The 24,848-nt window shown below is 44.1% G+C and overlaps 1 protein-coding gene across 1 annotated transcript; it reads right to left on the reverse strand.

The window, feature by feature from the left end:
* Positions 1-6,844: 6,844 nt before the first annotated feature.
* pef1 (penta-EF-hand domain containing 1) lies at positions 6,845-22,847 on the reverse strand. The gene is made up of 5 exons (XM_038797373.1): positions 22,735-22,847; positions 16,192-16,597; positions 14,594-14,749; positions 9,426-9,569; positions 6,845-8,590 (listed from the first exon to the last, which is right to left on the reverse strand). Exons 1-5 carry the CDS (start codon positions 22,756-22,758, stop codon positions 8,361-8,363), a joined length of 960 nt encoding a protein of 319 aa, XP_038653301.1. The 5' UTR covers positions 22,759-22,847; the 3' UTR covers positions 6,845-8,360.
* Positions 22,848-24,848: the final 2,001 nt, after the last annotated feature.

Below are 24,848 nucleotides of genomic sequence, written 5' to 3' on the forward strand. Positions count from 1 at the left end.
TCCACCTGGAGGATCTCCCTAACCAGCCTATCCATCTCTGCCCACTACACCTTCTCCCTATGAGACCGTACCAAAATCAGCTCCCCCCTAACTACTTCTTTCAGTGCCTCCCATACCATTGCTGCCGAAACTCCCCCGTTTCATTTATCTCCACATAATTCTGGATGGTCTCCCTCACCTGCCCGCACACTTCCTCATCTGCTAACAGTCCGACATCCAATCTTCATTGCGGACACTGAACTCCCTCCTTGCTCACCCGTAGATCCACCCAGTGTGGGGCATGGTCCAACACAATAATCGCCGAATACTCAGCATCCACCACCCCCGCCAGCAAAGCCCTGTCCAAAATGAAAAAATCAATCCGGGAATACACTTTGTGCATGTGCGAAATAAAGAAAACTCCTGTGCTCTTGGTCATCCAAACCTCCACATATCAACCCTCCCATCTGTTCCATTATCCCCTTTAGCTCCTTCACCGTGGCTGGCACTAATACCACCGACATCCTCTCCAGCTTCCCACCACCATAACGTACCTACCCCCGGGTCCGCCACTATGCTCCCTACCTCAAATGACACCCGCTTATTGATCAAAATCACAACCCCCCTAGTTTTAGAGTCAGCCCCAAATGAAATACCTGCCCAACCCACCCCTTCCTTATCATAGTCTGATCCACCACCCTCTGGTGTGTCTACTGTAGCATTGCCACGTTCGCCTTCAAACTGTTGAAATGCGTGAGCCCTCTTGACCGGCCCATTCAACCCTCTCACATTCCATGTGATCAGCCTGGTCGAGGAGCACACACACACCCTGCCGATCAACCATAACCCTTCTTAGGCCAGCCTCCAGCCCGCGTCCCGTGCCTCCTCAGCCCCATCATCGACACTCAATTTGTCTCCAAGCGCCAGTCCCTCCCTGTCAGCAGATTAATAATCCCCCCTCCCCCTCCCACCCCCACCCCATAACAAAATAACAACCCCAACCCCGCTGAACAAACTCATCACCTGCTTCCCCCCCACTGCACTTCCATGAGCTAGCCCGCCCAGCTAGTCTGGTAGCACCTGCCCATGGGGCCATGCATCTTACCCCCCCACTGGCCCCCGCCCCCCGCTCGAACATACACGTGCAAAGCATTGCAATCCCCAACAAACACAAAGAAGAAAATTCCACCCACCATCCCCCATTAAGAACAAAGTTCACCTGCAAACAAAACGGAGCAACGGCCCCAAATTCAGTGGAAAACAATACATACAAAACCCAAAGAGAAAGGAAATTGAGCAGCATATCAAGAACACAACTGCTCGCTCCCAAGTTCAGTGTCCTCCACCTGCCAGTCCCCTGTCCTTAACAAAGTTCATCGCCTCATCTGGCAATGCAAAATAAAGTTCCTGGCCCTCATAAGTGACTCACAAAAGCGTTGGGTACAGCATGCTGAACTTCACTCCCTTCTTAAAGAGGGCCTATTTCACCTTGTTGAAACTCACCCTTCTTTTGGCCAGTTCCGCACCCAAGTTCTGGTAAATACGCAGCTCGTTGTCTTCCTATATTTATGTCCTCGTCTCCCTGGCCCACCTCAAGATCTGTTCCTTGTCTAGAAACCGGTGCATTCGTACCACCATCGCCCTCGGCGGCTCATTCTCAGCGGCTTCCTCTGTGCGCCCTGTCCACCTCGAAGGGTCGAGCAAACGCACCATCCCCCAGCAGCTATATATGCGCCACGTATGTCCCTGCATCCGATCCCTCTCTGCCCTCCGGAAGGCCAACAATCCTCAGGTTTTGCCTGCGTGACCTGTACTCAAAATCCTCCACCTTTTCTTGCATCCTTTCTGGTGGTCCTTCATCAGCCCCATCTCCACCGCCATCGTGGCTAGCTGCTCCTCGTGCCCAGCAACCGTCTCTTCCACCTTCTGGATCACTTGGCCCTTGGTTTCCAATCTCTGCTCCACCCGGTCAATCCCTGTCTTAATCGGATCCAGATATTCCCTGCTTTGCTAAGCAAAGCTCTCCTGGAGAAAGACCACCAGCTGCTCCGTTGATCACTGGGCCGGCAATTTTGGTCCCTGAACCTCCGCCATATTCTCCTCCACTGCAGACTCACTCCGGTCTTCGACCAATAATCTCTCCTTTTCAGACCACTTCTGGTCCACGAATCCATACACTGGTGGGAATCCTTCTGTACTTCACCAGTCTCCTGTTTTGTCAGTCAAATCCACCATAAATCGGGGGAAAAGGTCTCAAAGGTCCACCATGAGCGGGAGCTACCAAATAGGCAACCATTCACTGGCCGCCACCGGAAGTCCTGGTGTGCTGTTATCAAAACTATTCGGCTCAGGTTTGGCTGAAGCAGCTGAATGTTTAAAAGTCCCTCCACTCTGCCCCAACAGCAAGATTTAACGTCACCGTCAGAACGGCATTGCCTTCAGCACAAGTGGGAATGTTTTTCAATTTCCTGCACGTGCCACCTCCCGGATTGGGATGACTGTTTCAATTTTACTAACATGAAACAAACTATTTGAACAAAGAGCTCCTTCAGCACAATAAGGCATTGAATTCAGCACTATAGCTTTTCAAATGGATAGTGTTGCTGTTTCAAGGAGTGCTGCAGCAAAGCCACTGAACACTGTCGCCATGTTGAACACTGCAATGTGTTTACAAAATACATGTTGAAGGACAAACATCTTCATGGTTTTTATGAATAGAATGGTAACAGGAAATATCGGCAGGAATTCTCCAGCTGCTGTGATTCACTTTTCCCACCAGCAGCACACTCCCGGCAGCGGGTTTCCCGGCAGCGTCAGGTGGCTTAAATGGGTAATTCCATTGACAAGCAGCAGGAGTATAGAATCTCACCGCCAGCGAATGGGCCGCGACCGAGAACCACGCGACTGGGGGACTGGAGAACCCAGCCCATCATCACCAATCGTCTCACTGGACCCTCTTTGGTGTCGAGGACACCTTGTGAGATATTTTATCATGTTTGCTCTGGACTGAAAACTGGTTGGCAGACAGGAAACAAATAGTAGCAATAAAGGGGTCTTTTTCCAAATGGAAGGTAGGTGACTAGTGGAGTACCGCAGGGATCGGTGCTGGCATCCCGTCTATTCACAATACATATTAATGATTTTCGATGAGGGAACTAAAGGTAATATCTCCATATTTGCAGGTGACACAAAGCTGTGTGGGAGGGTGAGCTGTGAGGAGGATGCAGAAATGCTTCAGTGTGATTTGGACAGGTTGAGTGAGTGAGACAAATGCATGCAGAGGCAGTATAATGTGGATAAATGTGAGGTTATCCACTTTGGTAACAAAAACAGGAAGGCAGATTATTATCTGAATGGCTATAGATTGAGAGGGCAGAATGTGCAAAGAGACCCGAGTGTCCTCGTTCACGAATCGCTGATGATAAGCATGCACGTGCAGCAAGTGGTAAAGAAAGAAAATGAAATGCTGGCCTTCAAAGTGAGAGGATTCGATTCCAGGAGCAGGGATATCTTGCTGAGATGACACCTAGAATATTGTTGCAGTTTTGGTCTCCTGATCGGAGGAAGGATGGCCGGAATTCTCTGAAAATGGGGCTCTGTCCCCTTGCCCACGTGAAAAGGGCACGAAACATTCTGGACTTTCCTGGAGAAAGTCCAGGTGATTCTCTGTTTTGAAGGTGGCTTGCAGCTCCGGCTGCCGATATGGGGCCTTGCACTTCCGGCTGTGGGCCCCGCATGCACGTGGTGGCCACCACGCAATATGGCGGACCCACACAGCAAGACAGCCCCAACAATATAGGTGACCCCTGATCAGGAGCCTAGGCGTCCTGGAGGCACCCCCCCTCCCTCCCCCCCCTGATCCCTGCCCCTCACCAGGGCAGGTGCAGACTAGGTCCGCAGTCGCCACTCCGAGCTCCCGCCAGGTGGAACCATGGGTTCGATCAGCTGCCGGTGGAGAATCGCCACGGGGACCTGTTTCAAGTGCCCCTGACTAACAATGGAGCAGGATTCATGGTCTTCCACGACAGAAAACCTAGCGCCGAACCTGGACCAATTCAGCGACTGTTAAGGGCCTAGCACTGGCGCGGTGAAACACAATCGACTCCAATGAGAAACAGTGCCAGATTCGCTGGTTTCACGATTGACACTCAGGAGGCTCACAAGCTGCATAGACACATCTCCCTTGCCCCCACACCGCCCTCGCCCATACACCGCCCTCGCCCCCCACACCGCCCTCGCCCTCACAAAGTGGTAATGACATAAGTGGACTGGAGTAGAAAATAGAGAGCAACACATCCTGTGTGTCTGAAAATTGAATACATTCGATTATTGATGCAGGGGAACATAGGAGCAAGAAAAGGGCAATTAGTTCTTCGAGCCTGCTCCATCATTCAATAAGATCATGTTGATCGGGTTTGGTCTCAGCCCTGCTTTCCCATCTGCCCCCCCCCCCCCCCCCCCCCCATAACTTTTGACTCCCTTGCCTAACAAAAATCTAACTTGAATATAGGAAATCCTTTGGAAAAGCAGAAAAACACCTTTGTACAAAAACCATACTATAAAAGTGTTTTGATAGTTTTTAAAAATATATATGTACCTATCTAGTTTCATCGAGTGTGTTTGTCTTCAGTGACTTCATAAAATATTTATATACATATATTCCTGAGAATCCAATTTTAATAAAAATTCACAAAAGGAAATATTATAAAAATGATCCAATAAAGGATTTTGTCTCCCTACTACTCCTGTTTTAACAACTCGCTTTTTTAAAATCCTCGCTTCTCTGATACTATTCTCATTTTTTATTGATTTTCATTCTCTTAGCCATCCTTAAAAGTGCTGACTTATGCAGTGGTGTGGTTCCACCCATTTGTGAAAATGTGAGTCCCAGGCAGTGAGTATGGACTGGTGGACCACAGGGGCCATCACAGTTAAGCCAAGTTCTGGCAATCCATGTGGCTTTGACAAAGCCATCCAGCCTTGAAACGTTAGCTCTCTTCGCTCCACAGATGCTCAGACCTGCTAAGATTGTCCAGTATTTTCTGTTTCAGATTCCAGCATCCGCCGTAATTTGCTTTTATTTAGCAATTCTACCACCCTTTAGTACTCGGCATGCCAACAGTCCCACAATTTCGGCACGGCCGAAACTCTGACCTGGGACCCACCTGGGGCTGCAAACTACCCCGGATTATCCGGGTGTCTCCGGAAAGATTCATCTCCTCATCCTGTGAGCAGCCTGGGAGGAAAATCCAAGGGCCATTAATAATCGGCGTGTCCTTTGTTCAGTTTTCTTTGGCCAGTTTTGCTTATTAGCTATCAGAACACTGGAGATAGGAGAAAAGGTCATTTGATTGGGAGATCCTGTGATGAAATCTCCGCAAATTCATCCAGCTAGATTTGGCAACTCATCTGATGTGTGTGGCTGGAATCACACCTTCAATCACTGAGTCATGGGAGCCCTCAGAAAATTCTTCTGTTTGTTTCCTCAAATCCCTGGAACATCATCACTTCCCCTTGCGTGTAAATGTAAGACACACACTGCGCATTATTCAACTTGTTCACAAGAAGGTGTTGTGTTCTCTATTTTGCTTGAACTGGATGGCTTGGATGCGTGGTGTTGAATAAAGAACACAAAGCTTTGTTAACAAACAAAACTATAAATTTACTTACACTACTAACTAGATTTGTTTACATTCCTAAAGTAGAAGGTTTCAAAATTAAACTATGCTATCTCTAACTACAGAATTCTCAAGTACAACTGCTCCTATGCTTCACCATCTTCTAACACCTTCTAACTTCCAGAATTCCCAAAGACGCATGATGTATATATGCCTGCTCTGTAGTTTCCTCTACTAGTAAGAAGCATCATTAACTTATTAAATCATTACATCCCAGTCAATATACATATCATTACAGAAGGCACAGTGCAAAGGACATTAACAGCAGAGATGAAGCAGATGAAAGCACAGAGAAAGATGGCTCGCATGCTATTGGTGATGCTGCTAGTATTCACATTGTGATACCTTTCCATTAGTACACTAAATATCTTGAAGAGGTGAGTTGCAGTGCTAATCCTATGATCTCTCACATGTTCATGTGTTTCGTGTTAGATCATTATTCGAGCATGTCCGGGCTGTAAGTCATTTCAGTGTCATCTGAGAGTCCTCCCATGTGGCTGAAGCATTCAATGCGAATCAACATGAACATCCTCAGAATGGGCAGCTTAATAAAGTGGTGGCATGAATAGTCCACAAAATTGGAAAAAGTGTCACATTGTGATCAACTTGGAATAAATAACAAAATGGGCAGTTAAATAATATTAAAACTATGCTACCAACATTGATTTTCAGAGTTTTAAATGTGCTTGTTCTTCAGGGTCTGGGATGTATAAAAACTGTGATGACAAAGATGCCATCTATGTCTGGTTCACCTTCTCTCACTGGCTTGTGTATGCAAACAGTGCTGCCAACCCCATCATCTACAACTTTGTAAGTGGTAAGTTTCTGCAGACTGTTTTTTGGGGCGCTGAGGGCAGAGAAGAATATTACTGTCCCAAGAGAGCGAATTATTCTTCAAATGGTATGACTATAATTATTGCTATTAATACCCACAAAGATATCACAATCCTACCAAGCAGAAGGACTAAAAAGGAAATTTACAACGCTGCATTAAATCAGGCTTCATCGAGGTACAGCCTGTGGGCCAGATGCGGACACCAAAGCCCCTCCATGTGGCCCCTGATCCAGTTTCCAAAATTCCTGTCAAAGAGATGCTTTTCAATGGAAGATTCGTCACTGAGTTCTTGCATTTTTAAATTAAGGTGGAGGTTACAGAGATACAGTACTATTGCAATGACACAAGTATAGGTTGGTGTTTTTGTTTATATGCTGCTAGATTCACAGTGAAAACAATAACTGCAGTTCAAAAAATATTCAATCAACCTGTCCAAACCTTAGCAGTACAAACAATCCAGCACTAATCTTTATCAAGCTTGCAAAAAAAGGTTGACTGTTTCTGTGAAGAGCTCTCCCTCAAGATAATTGAAACACAAAATCTAATGCAATTTAAGAGATTGTGTATCGAGACCTTTACAATTGCGCTATTGATGTTCCCAGGCTGATTCCTGGGATAGCAGAATTATTATGAGGATCAACTGAGCTTGTATTTAGGGCAGCAGGGTGGCGCAGTGGTTAGCACTGCTGTCTCATGGCACCGACGGCCCAGGTTCGATCCCCGCGCTGGGTCACAGTCCATGTGGAAGTTGCACATCCTCCCAGCGTCTGTGTGGGTCTCACCCCCACAACCTAAAGATATGGGGGGTAGGTGGATTGGCAACACTTAACTGCCCCTTAATTGGAGAAAAAAAATTGGGTACTTTAAATTTATTTTTAGAAAAACTAGGATTGTATTCATGGGTTTCGAAGAATGAGTGGGAATCTCACTGAAATGTGTATAATTCTGACATGGCTGGACAAGTTTCCTCTCATCCTCTGGTTGGGTGTCTAAAACAAGGGGTCACTGTCTCAGGGTACAGGGTAGGCCACTTAGGACTGAGGTAAGGAGAACTTTCTTCACTCAGGGTGGTGAACCTGTTGAATTCTTGACCACATTAGGCTTGGGGAGGGGGGGGGGGGCAGTCACTGAATGCATTTAAGAAAGAAATTGATAGATTTCTAGGCACTAAAGGCATCAAGGTGTATGGGGAGAAAGTGGGAGTATGGTATTGAGATAGAGGATCAGCCATTATCACATTGAACGGTAGAATAGGTTTGATGGGCTGAATGACCTTCTGCTTCTATTTTCCATCTTTCTATTCCTTATTATTCCCCACGTAATAAAGCACAATCAATGTCACTGAATTTTAATTTTTAATTTTTGGGAGGCAAAAATGACTAAAAATCAAGAAAAAGTATAATCTATTCCATAAATGTAATGCTACTCTATACAGAACTTTATAAACAAATTTTATTGGATTGACACCCATTTCACACTATGGCTATAAATTTGGAATATGTTGTACGGGCCACTTTCTGCAGGTCAGTGCTACATTGGAAGTGGTTTCAAATCAAACATTGGTCCAATTTGATTTGCAGAAAACTTTAAAAATAAGCACATCCTTCAAGAGATCCCACACAATGAGAATTTGTTATATGTAAATACATGACTAAATGCAGTGCCATAATTAGAGTGCGTTGTATGTACAACATTGGTCCATAACTGGTGGTACGATGAGCGCTGTCACCCATTTCAAATTTCTCCCTTTCTTCACATTATATTTTTTAAATTACAATTCTATTTTTAATCCATTTAGTCAACCACGGTAGGTGAATGAACACAACATAGCTCTCCCAACTGCTTTCCATTACTGATATCACAACTAATCATAGCATGCATGATATAGCAAGAATGAGGAAGTCGTCATAACTGATGCGGACATTTCCAGAATGGTTGGTGTCTTTCTCTTTGAAGGCATCAGTTGTGATCTGCAACTGTGTACAAATCTGGATGAAATTGTCCAGCTGAATGGTGGACTGAGCTGTTTTTTGTGCATATCGTGTTGTGAGGAACTGAACAAACTGTGGGCTTAGATTGTAACCCATCTGAGAGAGAGCTGCAAAACAAAATAAAATACAAAAAGTCCATTTGATGAAATGTAATAAACAATTCTAATAAAGAATAATTTGAGTATCAGATTAAATTTCAATTACACAGCAAACGTAAGTTGCTTGCACAAGGATAGGATACGAGTCTACAGACCAAGTTCTAAAAATGGGATTAGAATAAAGTCGCCGTAGTCCCAGATGGCCAGAGGCTGTATTCCCCTTTGAGGGGGAGAGCTGACTGATGGTGATTTAACCTGAGGATCACCACACCTCAGGCGAGGGGCAAGGCTGAGAAGGCAGAGACTTCATGAATAACCTGACTTAGGTAGGTCTTTGATGACCAGCGCAGACACGATGGGCAGAAACTCTTTGATTGTAAACCAAATCATGAAAGAAAAACAAATATCAAACTCTAAAAGATGGATTGGCGAAATAAACATTAATTGGTACAAATTATAAAAATCAGTTTAACAATTTTAATAAATCTCAATTGTTCAATACACAGTATTATTCAGGACATTTCTATCCAGTCCAATTATTATTTTACACCTATTAAATGTACTTGAACTTATCAAAACCACAATCTGACAATCCTCAATCCATGATTTTTATTATGTTATCACACTGACCCTCTTCAATCCAGTTAGAGTGTACAGTTGTTGTATTCAATAGAGACTATGATAAACAAAACATGGGTGTGTCAATCCTACTTTGCACCCATCAACCTTTCCTATTCAGTTTAATTCAGTAAAAATCAGGCCAAAAGTCACTCTTTACATTGAGATGTAATTACCATGATAGAAACACAAGTAGAACAAACACAAGCAGGCTTCATTGGCTCACCTTGTTGTAGCTCCTGGGGGTTTATGGTTCCTGATCGATCCCGATCAAACTGCTGGAACATGTTGCGCCACTGCTGAAGAAATCCCCACAGTGCGGAAAAACCATACAGGTCGATCTTACCAAGTTTGTTTTTATCAAACATATCTGGAGGGGCGAAGGGTAAAATTGCTTTAAATCATCTATCACACGCAAGCTCAATAGTTCAGCCTGAGAAAAATAATGACTCTTGGTTGAGCATTTGGGGCGGATGGGACAGGAATAAACTCCAAACCAGACTTCCACACCTCCAGGTACTAGCTCAAGAGTAACATCGGTGGTAGCCCGAGTAGGTCAGTCACCTGCCCTCTCAATTCTAGTTAAAAAGGAGCTAATTCCGGAATTTATTTTTAAAAGGAACATATGGTGGAATTCTCCGCTCCCGGGAAAAATCGGGAGGGCCGTTGTGAACTCGGCCGAGTTTCACGACGGCCTCGGAGGCCGCTCCTCGTCCCCAATTCTCCCCTCCCGGCGGGGCTAGGAGCGATGCTCCGTAAATCTCGGCCGCGGGGGCGTCGCGCCGAGAATGACGCGGCCGGCACGCCTAATGATGTCAGCCGCACATGCGCAGGTTGGCCGGCTCCAAGCCGCGCATGTTCGGCTGACGTCACGACACTGACAGCTCGAACCCGCGCATGTGTGTTGGCCGTCTTTCCCCTCAGCCGCCCCGCAAGGCGTGGCGGCTTGATCTTGCGGAGCGGCGGAGAGGAAATAGTGCGTCCGATTGAGACGCCGGCCCGACGATCGGTGGGCACCAATCACGGGCCTGTCCCCTCCCGAGCACAGTCGTGGTGCTCTTTCCCCTGTACTCCCCCCACAAGCCCCAAACGGGCATATCTCACCCATTTCACGACGGCAGCGACCAGGTGTGGTTGCCACTGTCGTGAAACGGTCGCGAATGGCAGACCGCTCAGCCCATCCGGGAAAATCGGCGAGCGGCGATTCTTCCGGGGCTGGGGGGAAGAAATCGCGGGGGGCGCGAATTTGTCGGGGTGCCTTCCCGCGATTCTCCCATGCCACGTGGGGAGCGGAGAATCGCACCCATACGCTTTAATTGATCATGATTTGCTAAAATGAAGAACACATTGTACACTGAAGCCATCAGCAGCACATGTTGCATCTCATTTTGTAAACATATTCTTATAAAAGAACAATCTTGATAAAAATTAAATGGATCTTTACAGTTCAAAGATTGGCTTTAAAGGAACATAATTTTCTAGCCTAGTAGCTTTATCATTTAATTTGTTCTTAAAAGGGGCAATTTAGTGGGTCAATCCACCTACTCTGCACATCTTTGGGTTGTGAGGGTGAGACCCACACAGACACAGGGAGAATGTGCAAATGCCACACGGTCAGTGACCCAGGACCGAACCCAAGTCCTCAGTGCCATGTGGCAGCAGTGCCAACCACTGCGCTACCATGTTGCCCAGCTTTATCATTTAAAACACTTGTTCAACGCTGAATTGAAAACATTCCAAAATAAAGAATTCACAAAAATATTGATTTTGTAGGTAGGCACATGGGAAGTGATTCAGTTATACTCAAAATGGCTTGCCTGCTGGTCATTATAATACTTTCTTCCAAAAATAAATCTGTGCTTATTTTAATAGTCCCTAGAATTTGGACCAGATGCCACTGATTACCAGTCCAGAAAGAAAGGCCCATTCCATCCTCTATTTACAGAAGAGAAAGTCAAATCCGGTTTAATTGGACCAATAAATTATTGCATTTAGCAGCAGTAATGCACTATTTTAGAATGATAAATAGGATTTACATTGAATTAGTGTGTATGATTAACTAAACCAACATATGCATATTGTGGCACAAGTGCCATACATTACCATATTAAATTAATACTTAAAGTCTGTTTTCAGTTTGGTGAAGTTAAAACTTAGAATCATAGAATCCCGATAGTACAGATGAAGCCATTCAGTCCATCGAGTCTGCGCAAATTCTCTGAGAGAGCACCCTACCTAGGCCCAATCACCCACCCTATTCTCACCCAGGGGTAATTTTAGCATAGCCAATGCACCTAACCTGCATATCTTTGGGCTGTGGGAACAAACTGGAGCATCCAGAGGAAACCCACAGACACAGGGAGAAAGTGCAAGCTCCACACAATCACCGAAGGTCGGAATCGAACCCTTGTCTCTGGTGCTCTGAGGCAGCAGTTCTAACCACCTTGCCACCCCGCAGTCTGAACAAAATCTCAACAATTAGTCACAAACTATTGAAATCCATGGTTTTGATTTTTATTTCTTTAGTTCTAATAGTTTTCCGTTTTCTTCCCATGGTGATTTTAATTGTTTTATGTTCCTCCCTCCCTTCCACCTTTTGATTTACAGGTATTTCTCAGATGCTCAAGAGGTTATTCATGAAGACCCCACTTTCTCAACCTTACCCCCTCCGTCCCTGAAACATCATTACCTTCAAGTTAAATCACCACCAGTTAGCTGTCAAAGGGGAGCACAGCTTATGGTCCTTTGGTGTGGTGATACATACAGTACTTTATTTCTCAGATGCTGTTTGCGACTTCTACAGCAAAGTCAGACACAAAGTACCTGTTCAATACTTCCACCATTTCTTTATTTCCCATTTTTAATTTCCCAGACACACTCTCCAAGAGGACTAACACATCATTTAGCTACCAGCTAAATTTCTCTCAATCTAATTGCTTCCTCTTTTTCCTCCCATTATGCTTAGCTGTTTTTTAAATCAATCATTATTAGTGTCACAAGTAGGCTTAGATTAACACTGAAATGAAGTTACTGTGAAAAGCCTCTAGTCGCCACACTCCAGTGCCTATTCGGGTACAGAAGGAGAATTCAGAATGTCCAAATTACCTAACAACCCATCTATCGAGACTCTGTCCCAATTCTGTCAACCACCAATCTTTGCACAATTTTACACTTTTCTTTCAGTTTGATACTATTCTTTCATTTCCTTTGTTAACTATGAATGGTGCATCCTTCTCCTCGAACCCTTCTTTCTCAATAGAATGTATCTTTACTGATTATCATGGAATATTACCTTAAATGTCTGCCACGGCATCTCTACTGACCTCCCCCTTAACCTAATTTTACTTGTTCACATTTTCCAGTCGTCTTCATAAACACTCGCCTTAGACCTACTCTCGCCCTCAAACTGAATGCAAAATTTGATTATGTTACCGTACGCACACAGAAGGGTCATACGGACTCAAAAAAAATCACATGTTTCTCCCCCCACAGATGCTACCAGATCTACTGAGTTTTTACAGCATTTACTGTTTTTATTTCAGATTTTCAGCATCCATAATAATTTGCTTTTATTTGATTGTGTTCTGATCATTGCTCCAAAGTGACTCTTTTACTATGAGGTCATCAATTAATCCTGTCTTATTGCACACTACCAGGCCTAGAATAGTCTGCACTCTGGTTGGATCTAGAGTGGGCTGGAAATCATTCCAAAAACACTATTAACTCATCTTTAAAGCTACTTTTGCCCATCTAATTCACAAATCTAAGCCTAGAATAAATCTTGCATGATTATTGTTACATCTTTATTACAAGCCTCTTATTTCTTCCTGCAAATCAGGGCAGCATGTGGCGCAGTGGATAGCACTGGGACTGCAGCGCTGAGGACCTGGGTTCGATCCTGGTCCCGGGTCACTGTCTGTGTGGAGTTTGCACATTCTCCCCATTTCTGCGTGGGTTTCACCCCCCAAAACCCAAAGATGTGCTGGTTAGGTGGATTGGCCAGGCTAAATTGCCCCTTAATTGGAAAAAATAATAATTGGGTGCTTGTCATAATATACACACAAGTATATGATGGTGCACAGACAGACATTGATTGACACACAGGGTGACCAATGAACACACAAAACACAGCAGCCAATCACCAGACAGGACTCGGCCACTATAAAGCCAGAGTGCACTAGTTTTCCCGCTTTCTTGGGATCCAGCCTCTGGGACAGTCAGAGCCTGTGAGCAACAACTAGAAAATCCACCATGTGGTTGTAAGTTAGTCTGTTCAGGTTAGCCTCAGGTCTCCAGTCAACTCAGCATAGTGTCAACCCACAGTTAAAGTATGTTTAATAGTTAAGAGTTCAATAAAATAGAGTTGCATTTCTTCAAGTATTGGAAGCCTGTCTCTCTCACTGCTATGGTAAACGCAGTCCTCGCAGACCCAGCATACCCAACACATCAGTACTCTAAATTTATATATTTTTTTAATGTCTTCCTGCTATGTAACTACTATTATGGAGCCTATAAATTACTCCCACAAGTGACTTCTAACCGTTGCTATTTCTTGGTCTTTCTGTTTTTGAAAACTCTGGCCTTCTCTGCTGTTGTACTCTTTATTGTTCTGCCTCTTCCTGTCATGTTCTGATCATCCTTATTATTACCTTGGACTTTCCCTTTACATCTCCCCTTACATGACACTCACCCCCACAATTTATGGAAAGCCCTCTACAGCCCAAGTTACATGACTCATTTACACAGCTGACCAGAACACTGATACCAGCACCATCCCAACATACAGCTCTACCTTCCCAGTATTGGTGCCAAAGCCCCATGAATCAAAACTCATTCTCCCGATACCAACCTTTCAACCAAGCGTTAAATTCCCTAATCTTAATATACACCCTTTTCCGAATTTGCTTGTGACTCAGGTAACAATTCAGAGATTATTACCTTTGAGGTTTTGCTTTTAAATTTACACCTAGCTACTCACAATTCCTAAGCAAAACCCCTTTCCTTTTCTAACTATGTCATTGGTACGTACGTGGACCTTGACAACTGGCTCTTCCCTTTTCCATGCAAGTTCTTCTCCAGCCCCAAGCAGATGTCCTGGACCCCATCACTGGGCAGGCAACATAGCCTTCTGGACTCTTGCTCTCAGCTACAGAGCACTTTGTCTATCCCCTGACTATACTGTCCCTACTACCACTACATTCCTATTTGTTCCCCCTACTTAAATGGCTTCCAATACCATGGTCAGTTTACTCATCTATCTTGATTCCTCCACTCTCATCCATACAAGCTAATGGACCCTGAAACCTGTTAGACAACTGCCAGTGCTGAGGATCCTCCACTTCTGCCTTTCAATAGGTTTAAAAAAGCAGAAAAGAAATTAGGTTTCAGGCTTACTGAGCAGCAAGTGGCAGGTGTCGTCATTAAATGTTGACCAGTTGCCGTTGACAAGTGCCTGCTTGAGTTCCTTCAGTGAGATATAGCCACTTTGATCTGCGTCCACCGACTGGAACCAGGAAAAGGCTTCAGGATCTACACCTGCTGGTACACCACCTACATAATAGCAAGTTTCATGATCAATGTTATTTTAAATAGGGAAACAAGTGGGCTGATACAAATAGAAGGAATGAACAAAAGATTAGAATAAGGAGCATTTAAGACTCTCACTTTCCCTTAATTGAAAGTGATATTATTACTTAAAAGATCTAATAGTTATACACAAGAGAAGAGATAAAAATATTACTAGGAAGGTTTTGAGAATCGAAAAGTTACATTAGACCAAGTTTTAATCAGATGAAACAAATGACAACTTTTCTTATTTACATTGCTGTACCCATCACGACCAGGCTTGTGATTAACAGAACAATATGCCTAATCAAAATATAGGTAGATAATAAAATAAAGCCCCAATCTGTTAATTAAATGACATAATCCAGTCATGTGTAAATCTAAAAGTATTTTTTTTTTTTTGCACAAGATTAAAAGAAGTAAAGTGGTATTTGTTTTTTTTTTTTAGACAGGACACAGCTAATGTATTATGATAAACATATTTTCTTAAATACTCAATATTTTTTATGAAAGATTTCCTTGGGTCTCCTTATCTGGGGACTGTTCCAGTGACATCACTGAACGAGAAAGATACTGTACATTCCAAAGCAGCTTCAATTACCTTAATGAATGTGGCAATGTCAGACTGTACTGGCAGCCAGTCTGAAGCTGCCAACAACAGGGAAACCATTTCACTGGCTGAGGCACGGTACATTAATTACAATGATCCTGTTTCACCACATTCAAGGCATTCTACAGTGTTGTAATGTTTAAACTTCCAAGTTTGCCAACAGCCTCATCTCAAAATACAACCTAAAAGGTCTGGCTACTATTTCAGACAAAATAACTCTAAAACGAACATTCTGGGCAAAGTTTTGTAACACAACTTCAGAACTCCACTTACAGGCCTCCCTCAAGTGTTGACTAATCTGTTTACTTCACAACACGTGCTGCTACTACATAAACACAAAGGGTAAAAAGAAACACTGTGATCAAGTTACAGTACTTGTCACTGATTCCCAATTAGTGGCACATTAGTACCCGGTGGTTTCTTCTCAAGTTCCGATGTTCTCACACTTGTACATACAACAGTGCTATTCATGGTTCGGAGTCCCTGACATCTGAATCCAACAGTCCAACGAGCATTGAAATTGAGGTAAGTTCCACATCTCAGCCAGCCTGTTTCAAGCGATAGCTCAGAGAAAAATAAATACACTTCCTTTTGCCCTACCCTAAAACCTATCAACTTACAGATTTCAAAATTTGGAAACCAATTTATACCACAGCTTACACATCCACCTCCAGAAATATTAAACAAAATGTTACACGGCCAATCTTACTGCTCTCGAAGAGAAAATCTAATTTAGTTCCACAGGTCACTGACATTAGCAAACCGCATCTCATATTTCCCTCCAGAAACATGCCAGTTTACTACAACAGATAGTTACCAGCTGAAGGAGCACCTGATCCATATGGCCCTTGCTGTGGAATTCCATATGGTTGTCCTCCATATGGACCACCTGGTGCTGGCCCTCCATAATGTCCTGAAGATGCACTCCCATATGGGGCTCCTGGAGCTGAAGGTCCACACTGGCCTCCTTGTGCAGGGACTCCAAAGTGCCCTCCTGGTGGCGGAGCTCCATATGGTGCACCTGGTGCTTGGTTTCCATATAGCCCACCTGCTGCTGATGTCCCATAAGGTGCGCTTGGTTGTGGCCCTCCGTAAGGACTACCTGGTGGTGGGCCCCCGTACTGGCCAGAGTGGGGGCCGTATTGACCTCCAGCTTGGTGTTGCCTTGAGAAGTAGCTGCCTGATGGAGCCCCTGGTGCAGGCCCTGATGACCCTGGGTAGTTCTGTAGGACGAAAGGCAAATTATATAACATAATTCACACAAATGCAGAAGCTAAATGTACAAATCAATATTCCATTCCACTCAATGTATGAACAGAATGTATTAACAAAAAAAGTCAAAACCAAATGTTAGCAGAATAACAAGTTTAAAAAAGTACGCATGAAGCTGGAGAGAAATCTCAAATAATGATTGGGAGATCATAGAATTTACAGTGCCGGAGGCCATTCAGCCCATCGAGTCTGCACCGGCTCTTGGAAAGAGCACCCTACTTAAGCACACGACTCCACTCTATCCCCGTAACCCCACCCAACCTTTTTTTTTGGACACTAAGGGTAATTTTATCATGGCCAATCCACCTAACCCACACATCTTTGGACTGTGGGAGGAAACTGGAGCACCCGGAGGAAACCCACGCAGACACGGGGTGCAGACGGGGATAACAGGCAGTGACCCAAGCCGGGAATCGATCCTGGTACCCTGGAGCTGTGAAGCAACTGTGCTGTGTTACCATGCTGATGGAGAACAAGAGTTCAGTTGGGGGAGGGGAAGAGAGAATGGTGGAAAGCACAACAGATTTTGGTGACTGGTTGGTCGAATAATAATGGCAACATAAAGTCAAAAGTTCATTTGTTTTTCTCTTACCAGGTATTTATATATACCCTGTTGAGAAACATGTTACTGGTGCACCATCCCCCAAGTGATTTAAAATATTTTGACGTGTTGCATTATGAAACGCAATACCTCCTTTCAAAAGGAATACATTACATTTCAGGGTAGCAGGGAGATGCGACATCTTAGGGGATGGTCATTCCAGTCTTTTTAGGAGTTGCCCAGGCAAGGGTCCCATGCTCAAAGTTACCAACAACGGCCAATTTTCCATGGTGATGGTGGAAGCTCCAGGGACAACGGCTGCGTTCAGGTGGAGGATCCTTTGGGATCAGGACTTTTGTTTCCTTCAAGCTCACATGAGGAAGGCAACAGGAAACAACTTTGTGTATTCTTGTCCCTAGTCATATTGCTCACTGAAGTTCAAAATAGGAAACTCCTATGAGCAGCTGAAGAGGAAAGCACAAGACCACGAAGCGTGAAGAAATAAGCAGGACCAGCTTCTTTTGAGCACCAAACAACACTACAGTTAGTTATGAATTAATTTAGCCATAACAAAATACCTCGAACATTCATTCACAAAATTATAGGTGCCTATTTTTTGCTATTTTCAAACTGCACTTATAAAGAATACATTCGTGCCAAGTAGCCAAGAATCAGGGGAAAGTAGCCAAGGCGTGAGATGGAGCGAAAGACCTGGGGGGGGAGGGGGTGACCAGCTAAACCCAAGAGAAAAGAGAGGTGAACCACAGGAGAAGGGAGGGGGGAAAAAAAGAGGGAAGAAGGTGGAGACAGGGAACAATAGAGGGGAACCAGAGATGGGAACTAGAGAGGGAAGGGAGGCGAGGGAATGAAAGCCAGAAGAGCATGGGAAACAACAACAAACTCGGCAAACACAGTAACAGAGCGCATGAAAACACGGGACGAACGGCCGAAGCGGAGGTGAACACGCAACAACGGCAGCGAAAACCGTCCGGGAGAAGCAAGTAACAACACCAGATCCATTCTGGTATTGCCCTCTCTGTATTGGACATAACTAAATACATTGGTACAGTAGGGCTGTTCGCTGTTGATAATACACTGGGAGGTCCAAATATCATGCCCATGACACATAGAACATAGAAAAATACAGCACAGAACAGGTCCTTCGGCCCACGATGTTGTGCCGAACCTTTGTCCTAGATTAATCATAGATTATCATAGAATTTACAGTGCAGGAGGCCATTTGACCCATCAAGTCAGCACCGGCTCTTGGAAAGAGCACCCTACCCACAGTCAACACCTCCACCATTTCCCCATAACCCAGTAACCCCACCCAACCCTAATGGCAATTTTGGACACTAAGGGCAATTTATCATGGCCAATCCACCTAACCTGCACATCTTTGGACTGTGGGAGGAAACCGGAGCACCCAGAGGAAACCCACGCACACACAGGGAGGATGTGCAGACTCCGCACAGACAGTGACCCAAGCCGGAATCGAACCTGGGACCCTGGAGCTGTGAAGCAATTGTGCTCTCCACAATGCTACCGTGCTGCCCTTAAGAACAAATTAATCTACACTCCATCATTCTACCGTAATCCATGTACCTATCCAATAGCCACTTGAATACCGGGGGAATATCAGGGTTTCTGTCTAAGTGGAATAATTATTTTTCAGGATTCTGTAGTATTCTCTGCGACTTTGTAGCCTCTTTGTTTCCTCAAAGTAGTAAGATTTTATGTTGATACAAACTAGAATGTGCAGACCAGTAGGAGGGAGCACTGCACTCCAATATACTTTCAAATTTCAGACACTACCCATCCAAAAAGCAAATGTCCCATAGTATCAGATACAACAATTGCAGTAGAATCAAACTGAACCATGATGCCCTTGGAAAATGTCTCATTAACCCAGATTTTGTGCAACAACAACAAAAAAAAATGCTCAAGCTACCACGTACGACCGGTCTGAAGAGGCTGTGCAACCATTGATTCAATTGGACTGCTACAAAAACAGAATATGAACAAAACATCTACACCAGTACTCTGGCTAATAGTTATCCCCCATCAGCACATCTGTGGGATGAAGCAGAATAAGCAATTTTCAGCTGCCTATCATGCACAAATGTAACTTTTTTTGAAAGGTATAGCCAGCTGTTCACAAAGATTCCAAACCACTTGAGGAATGGTGTAAAAATAACATGTTTCTCAACAGGGTATAAATGACTCATAAGAGAAAAACAAATAAGCTTTTGACTTTGTGTCATCATCATTATTCTACCAGCCTGTCAGAAGAAATGTTTTGTTCCACACAATCATCCTGCACCCGAGCATCTGTCTTTAGCTCTTTCTTGCTGTCTGATGGCCTACATCTCATTCCGAGGAAGCCTTCAGATTTCTGTGATGTCTTTTGATGTGGAGATGAGGAAACTGAACAAGAGACACATTTCTTGGAGAAGCCATTCATAGTCCACAAACCTGCTGCTCCTGGAACAGTATCTACAGTAGCTAATAAATCCCTCCAAATAAACCTGTATAGGGGCTGATATTTGGAATGAAGGCAAGGAAATGTTGTCTTCTAATTGTTGGAAAGTTAATGGAATATAATGTGAAAAAATGGGAGATCATCCATTTTGGTAGAGGAACAGATATGCAGAGTACTTCTTAATGGTAAGAAATTAGAAAGTGTAGTTGTACAATGGGATCTGGTTGTTCTCGTCTCATGAGTCACAATGTTAGCAAGTAGGTGCAGCAAGCTATTAGGAAGGCTAATGAAGTGTTAGCCTTTATCGCAAGAGGATTTGAGTAAGAGTAGTGAAGTCTTGTTTCAATTGCATAGAAGCTTGGTTAGACTGCACCTGGAGTAGCATGTGCAGTTTTTGTCCCCTTACCTCAGAAAGGATATTATTGCCTCGAGGGATTGCAATGAAGGTTCATCAGACTTGTTCTAGGGATGGCAGAACTGTCTTATGAAGAGAGATTGAATAAACTGGGTCTGTATTCTGTAGAGTTTTGATGAATGAGGGGCACCTCATTGAAACCTACAAAAGATCTAAAGGAATAGACAGGATAGGTACAGGTAAGATGCTTCCCTTGATTGGGGCGTCTAGAACCAGAGGGCACAGTTTCAAAATAAGGAGGATGCCACTTAGGATCGAGATGTGGAGAAATTTAGAGGGTTGTACGCTACTGCCTCACATGCCGAAGACCCGAGTTCGATCCCGGCCTAGGTCACTGTCCATGTGGAGTTTGCACATTCCCCCCGTGTCTGCGTGGGTATCACCCCACATCCCAAAGATGTGCAGGGTAGGTAGATTGGCCATGCTAAATCGCCCCTTAATTGGAAAAAAAGAATTGGGCACTTTTACATTTTTTTTTAAAGTACATAGATGGTACACAAGTACATAAGAAGTACAAGATAGCAAGAAACCCCAGAGTGTGGTGAATTCAGCCCAACGTATCACACAAGCTGGCCACCCGCATTGATTCTGTCTACACCTCCCGCTGCCTCAGGAAGGCAGACATTATTAGAGACCCCTCCTACCCAGGCATTGCCTTCTTCCAGAACCTATCAGACAGAAGATACAGAAGTATGAAGATCCACACATCCAGATATAGGAACAGCTTCTTCCCCACAGCTACTAGACTCCTCAACGACTCTCCTTCAGACTGATCTGTTCCCTGTAACACTATTCACGTCATCCTATGCTTCTCTTGCTCATGTATTTGCTTTATTTGGCCCCTTGGATCCGCACTGTAACCAATCACTGTTTGTCGATGTACCATTTGTCATTGTTCTCTGTTGATTATTCTCTTTGTCTGATATGTACATACTGTGTATGTTCCCTTGGCCGCAGCAAAATACTTTTCACTGCACTTTGGTACATGTGACAATAAATCAAATCAAATTGATGGTTGCGAACCTTTGGAAGTCTACCCCAGAGGTCTGTGGAGGCTCAGTCATTGGGTAGGTTTAAAGCAGCGATTCGGAGATTTCTGATCAACAATAATGTAAAGTGTTATGAGGATAGTGTGTGTAAAAAGCATTGAAGTGTCTGATCAGTCATGATTGTATTACAGAGAAGGTGCGACGGACTGAATGGCTTACTCCTGTTCGTATGTTCATAATAATAATCATTATTGTCACAAGTAGGCTTACATTAACACTGCAATGAAGTTACTGTGAAAGTCCCCTAGTCGCCACACTCTGGTGCCTGTTTAGGTACACTGAGGGAGAATTCAGAATGTCCAATTCACCTAACAAGCACGTCTTTCAGGACTTGTGGGAGTAAACCAGAGCAACCGGAGCAAACCCATGCAGACACGGGGAGAATGTGCAGACACTCTATAAGCTAACTTCTGTTGGTGGGGAAATGCTGGCTTATCTTGACAATATCTTCTATCAATGCAAGTAAAATCTGAGACCAAAACAACTCTGCTGTCCAAGATCAGAAAGGGGCAGATGGAATTTCATGGGCACATAATAAGAAATCATGATTTTGAAAGTGATGCAGAAAGGAAAGATCAATGGTAAAAGAGATTAAGACAAAGAATTATCTTTTTTAAAAAGCCTCGTAAACTGGGACAATGTACCAATGAAGATAACCCACACATCCACAGCAAGATCAACATGCAGGAGGTCTATGGTCACCAACGCTATCTTAGGGCATGGTACCGGAAGAGAGAGAGAGAGAGATCTTCTTCATGTCATTTTAAAATGCACCCCTGATAGCTGAATCTGAATGTTCCTTTTTGATCGAATTGGAAAGGGATGTTGATGGGCTCTCAGTGATTTTTCTGGGAACAACAAACCTCAGCTAATAGAAACATTGCAACAACTTCACCTGGTGCATTGGACTTCCAGTATCTGATCATTTGGGGATCCTTTAAGGATACCAGAAGTTATAAACATATGAAAGATTTAAGTGCTACAGCAGTGCATAAACTAGCAGTTCCCATGATAAACTTTGCAATTCAAAAATACTAGGTTTAACGTATGGGGCTAAGCAAGTTCCAATTGGAGTTAATACATTTTAAGCAAAATATGTAGATAAATCACTGCTACAGATATTACAAAAAATTACAAGTGTGCCAGCATGAGATGAGGTCCCTTTGGATCCGGGGCCGACATGGGCCCGAGGGTTTGGAGAAGAACCTTTGCCATTTTTGTAGATAAATCATCAATAAAATCCCAGGTTGATTTGATGGATTAACCCTCAGCCCAGCCCAGCCTCACACCTGGATGAGGAATTTAAAAGGGGAGTTCCAACCACCAGCTCTTTCCTGGAGGGGAAAGTCTCTGCCCTTCGGCCCCTCTATCGCCAACCTGGCAGCAGTTAGAGCCGGGGCTGGGCTCCCAGGGCACGGCTTCCCCTCCCTACCCCCGGAGGCAGGGACAGGCGAATCCGCGCCGCGCCCTCAACTTTCAACCCAACTTCCACCGCGAACGGCCACCTCCCGGCGCCAAATCAGCGTCTCCCCTGGCCACGACCCAGGCGGTTTGACCCTGAAGCCTCCTTCTACCCTTCACCAGTTCCCTCAGTCACTCACCGAGCCGTAAGGGAAGCTCGCCATCTCCGAGTGAACAACAACAACCCACAGCCTCGCCGAGCACCCACCTACCAGACAGCCCCTTCACCCGATTGGCTGGTCTCCCAGAGCAACTCGATTGCTGATTGGTCAGGACCTCCGTCAATCACAGGTTGCCATGACGCACCCTTTATGACGTCGCGCGGTGACGGACTGCGATCACGTGCTTTCCTCTGTGGAGTCAGGAAGAAATGGTTATCTCTCTCTCTACCCATAGATGCTACCTGACCAGCTGAGTAATTTCCAGCATTTTCTGTTTTTATTTTAAATTTCCAACATTCACAGTCTGAAATGAAATGAAATGAATGAAAATCGCTTATTGTCACGAGTAGGCTTCAATGAAGTTACTGTGAAAAGCCCCTAGTCGCCACATTCCGCACCTGTCCAGGGAGGCTGGTACGGGAATCGAACCGTGCTGCTGGCCTGCTTGGTCTGCTTTAAAAGCCAGCGATTTAGCCTTGTGAGCTAAACCAGCCCCTCAAAAACCAGTCTCTCAAAGGAATGGTCCATGTTTGTAAGTCATTCTCCCCATTGCCTTGACCATTATTGATTTACCATTGGTCATTCATTTGATTGTCGGTCATGGGATTTTGCTCTATTCAAATTTTTATAACAAACACATAGGGCTGGTTTCTCCGAGCTTCTCCGAAATGGCACCTACAGCTTCCACAATTTCAGCATTGTCTTTGCTAACTTTCAGGCTCCATTTTAGTCCAAAATCTGTTGCCTGCACCGTACCCCACACCAAGTTCTGCTTACCTGTCATTGTTTTTTTAAAAAGTATAGTACCACAGGACTAGTGGATAGTTAATGTTATACCTATATTTAAGAAGGGAATGGATTTGAAAGTGAAATTCTTATTAATCAACCTCATTATATGATTTGAAGACGTAAGAGAGTGCAGACAAGGGTAATGTAGTAGATGTGATTTATCTAGACTTTCAAAAGATTTTCAATAGGTACAATTTAGTAGATCAATGATGAAGTTGAGTCCAAACAAAAAGCATAATTGATAGCAAATTGGCTGCAAGACAGAAATCAGTGTAGGAGTGGCAGGAGGTGAAATTGGGGGACCTTAATCATCAGTGCTGAGACCACAATTTATATAAATTATGTAAACTTTGGTATCAAAATACAATTACTAAATTTGAAGATGGCACCACATTGGGGGCTACTGTCAATACAGCGGAGGATTGCAACAAATTATAAGAAAACGTTAACAAAATTACAGATTTGGCATAGAATTGGCCAATTAATTTTAATAAGTGTGCATTATTACACCTTGATAAGATTTGATTAAATGATCTAAATGTGATAGGACAAAAAGATCAGCGAGTACAAATTACAAGATAGCATTGTAGATTGAAGCAAGATCAGGGAGTACAAATCACAAGATAGCATTGTAGATTGAAGCAAGATCAGGGAGTAGAAATCACAAGATAGCATTGTAGATTGAGACATAGAACATAGAACATAGAACGATACAGCGCAGTACAGGCCCTTCGGCCCTCGATGTTGCACCAACATGGAAAAAAAAACTAAAGGCCATCTAACCTACACTATGCCCTTATCATCCATATGCTTATCCAATAAATTTTTAAATGCCCTCAATGTTGGCGAGTTCACTACTGTTGCAGGTAGGGCATTCCACGGCCTCACCACTCTTTGCGTAAAAAACCCACCTCTGACCTCTGTCCTATATCTATTACCCCTCAATTTAAGGCTATGTACCCTTGTGCTAGCCACCTCCATCCGCGGGAGAAGGTTCTCGCTGTCCACCCTATCTAACCCTCTGATCATTTTGTATGCCTCTATTAAGTCACCTCTTAACCTTCTTCTCTCTAACGAAAACAACCTCCAGTCCATCAGCCTTTCCTCATAAGATTTTCCCTCCATACCAGGCAACATCCTGGTAAATCTCCTCTGCACCCGTTCCAAAGCTTCCACGTCCTTCCTATAATGAGGCGACCAGAACTGTACGCAATACTCCAAATGCGGCCGTACCAGAGTTTTGTACAACTGCAACATGACCTCATGGCTCCGGAACTCAATCCCTCTACCAATAAAGGCCAACA

The sequence above is a fragment of the Scyliorhinus canicula genome, chromosome 1, assembly GCF_902713615.1.
Source record: "Scyliorhinus canicula chromosome 1, sScyCan1.1, whole genome shotgun sequence".
NCBI classification, from domain to species: Eukaryota; Metazoa; Chordata; class Chondrichthyes; order Carcharhiniformes; family Scyliorhinidae; genus Scyliorhinus; species Scyliorhinus canicula.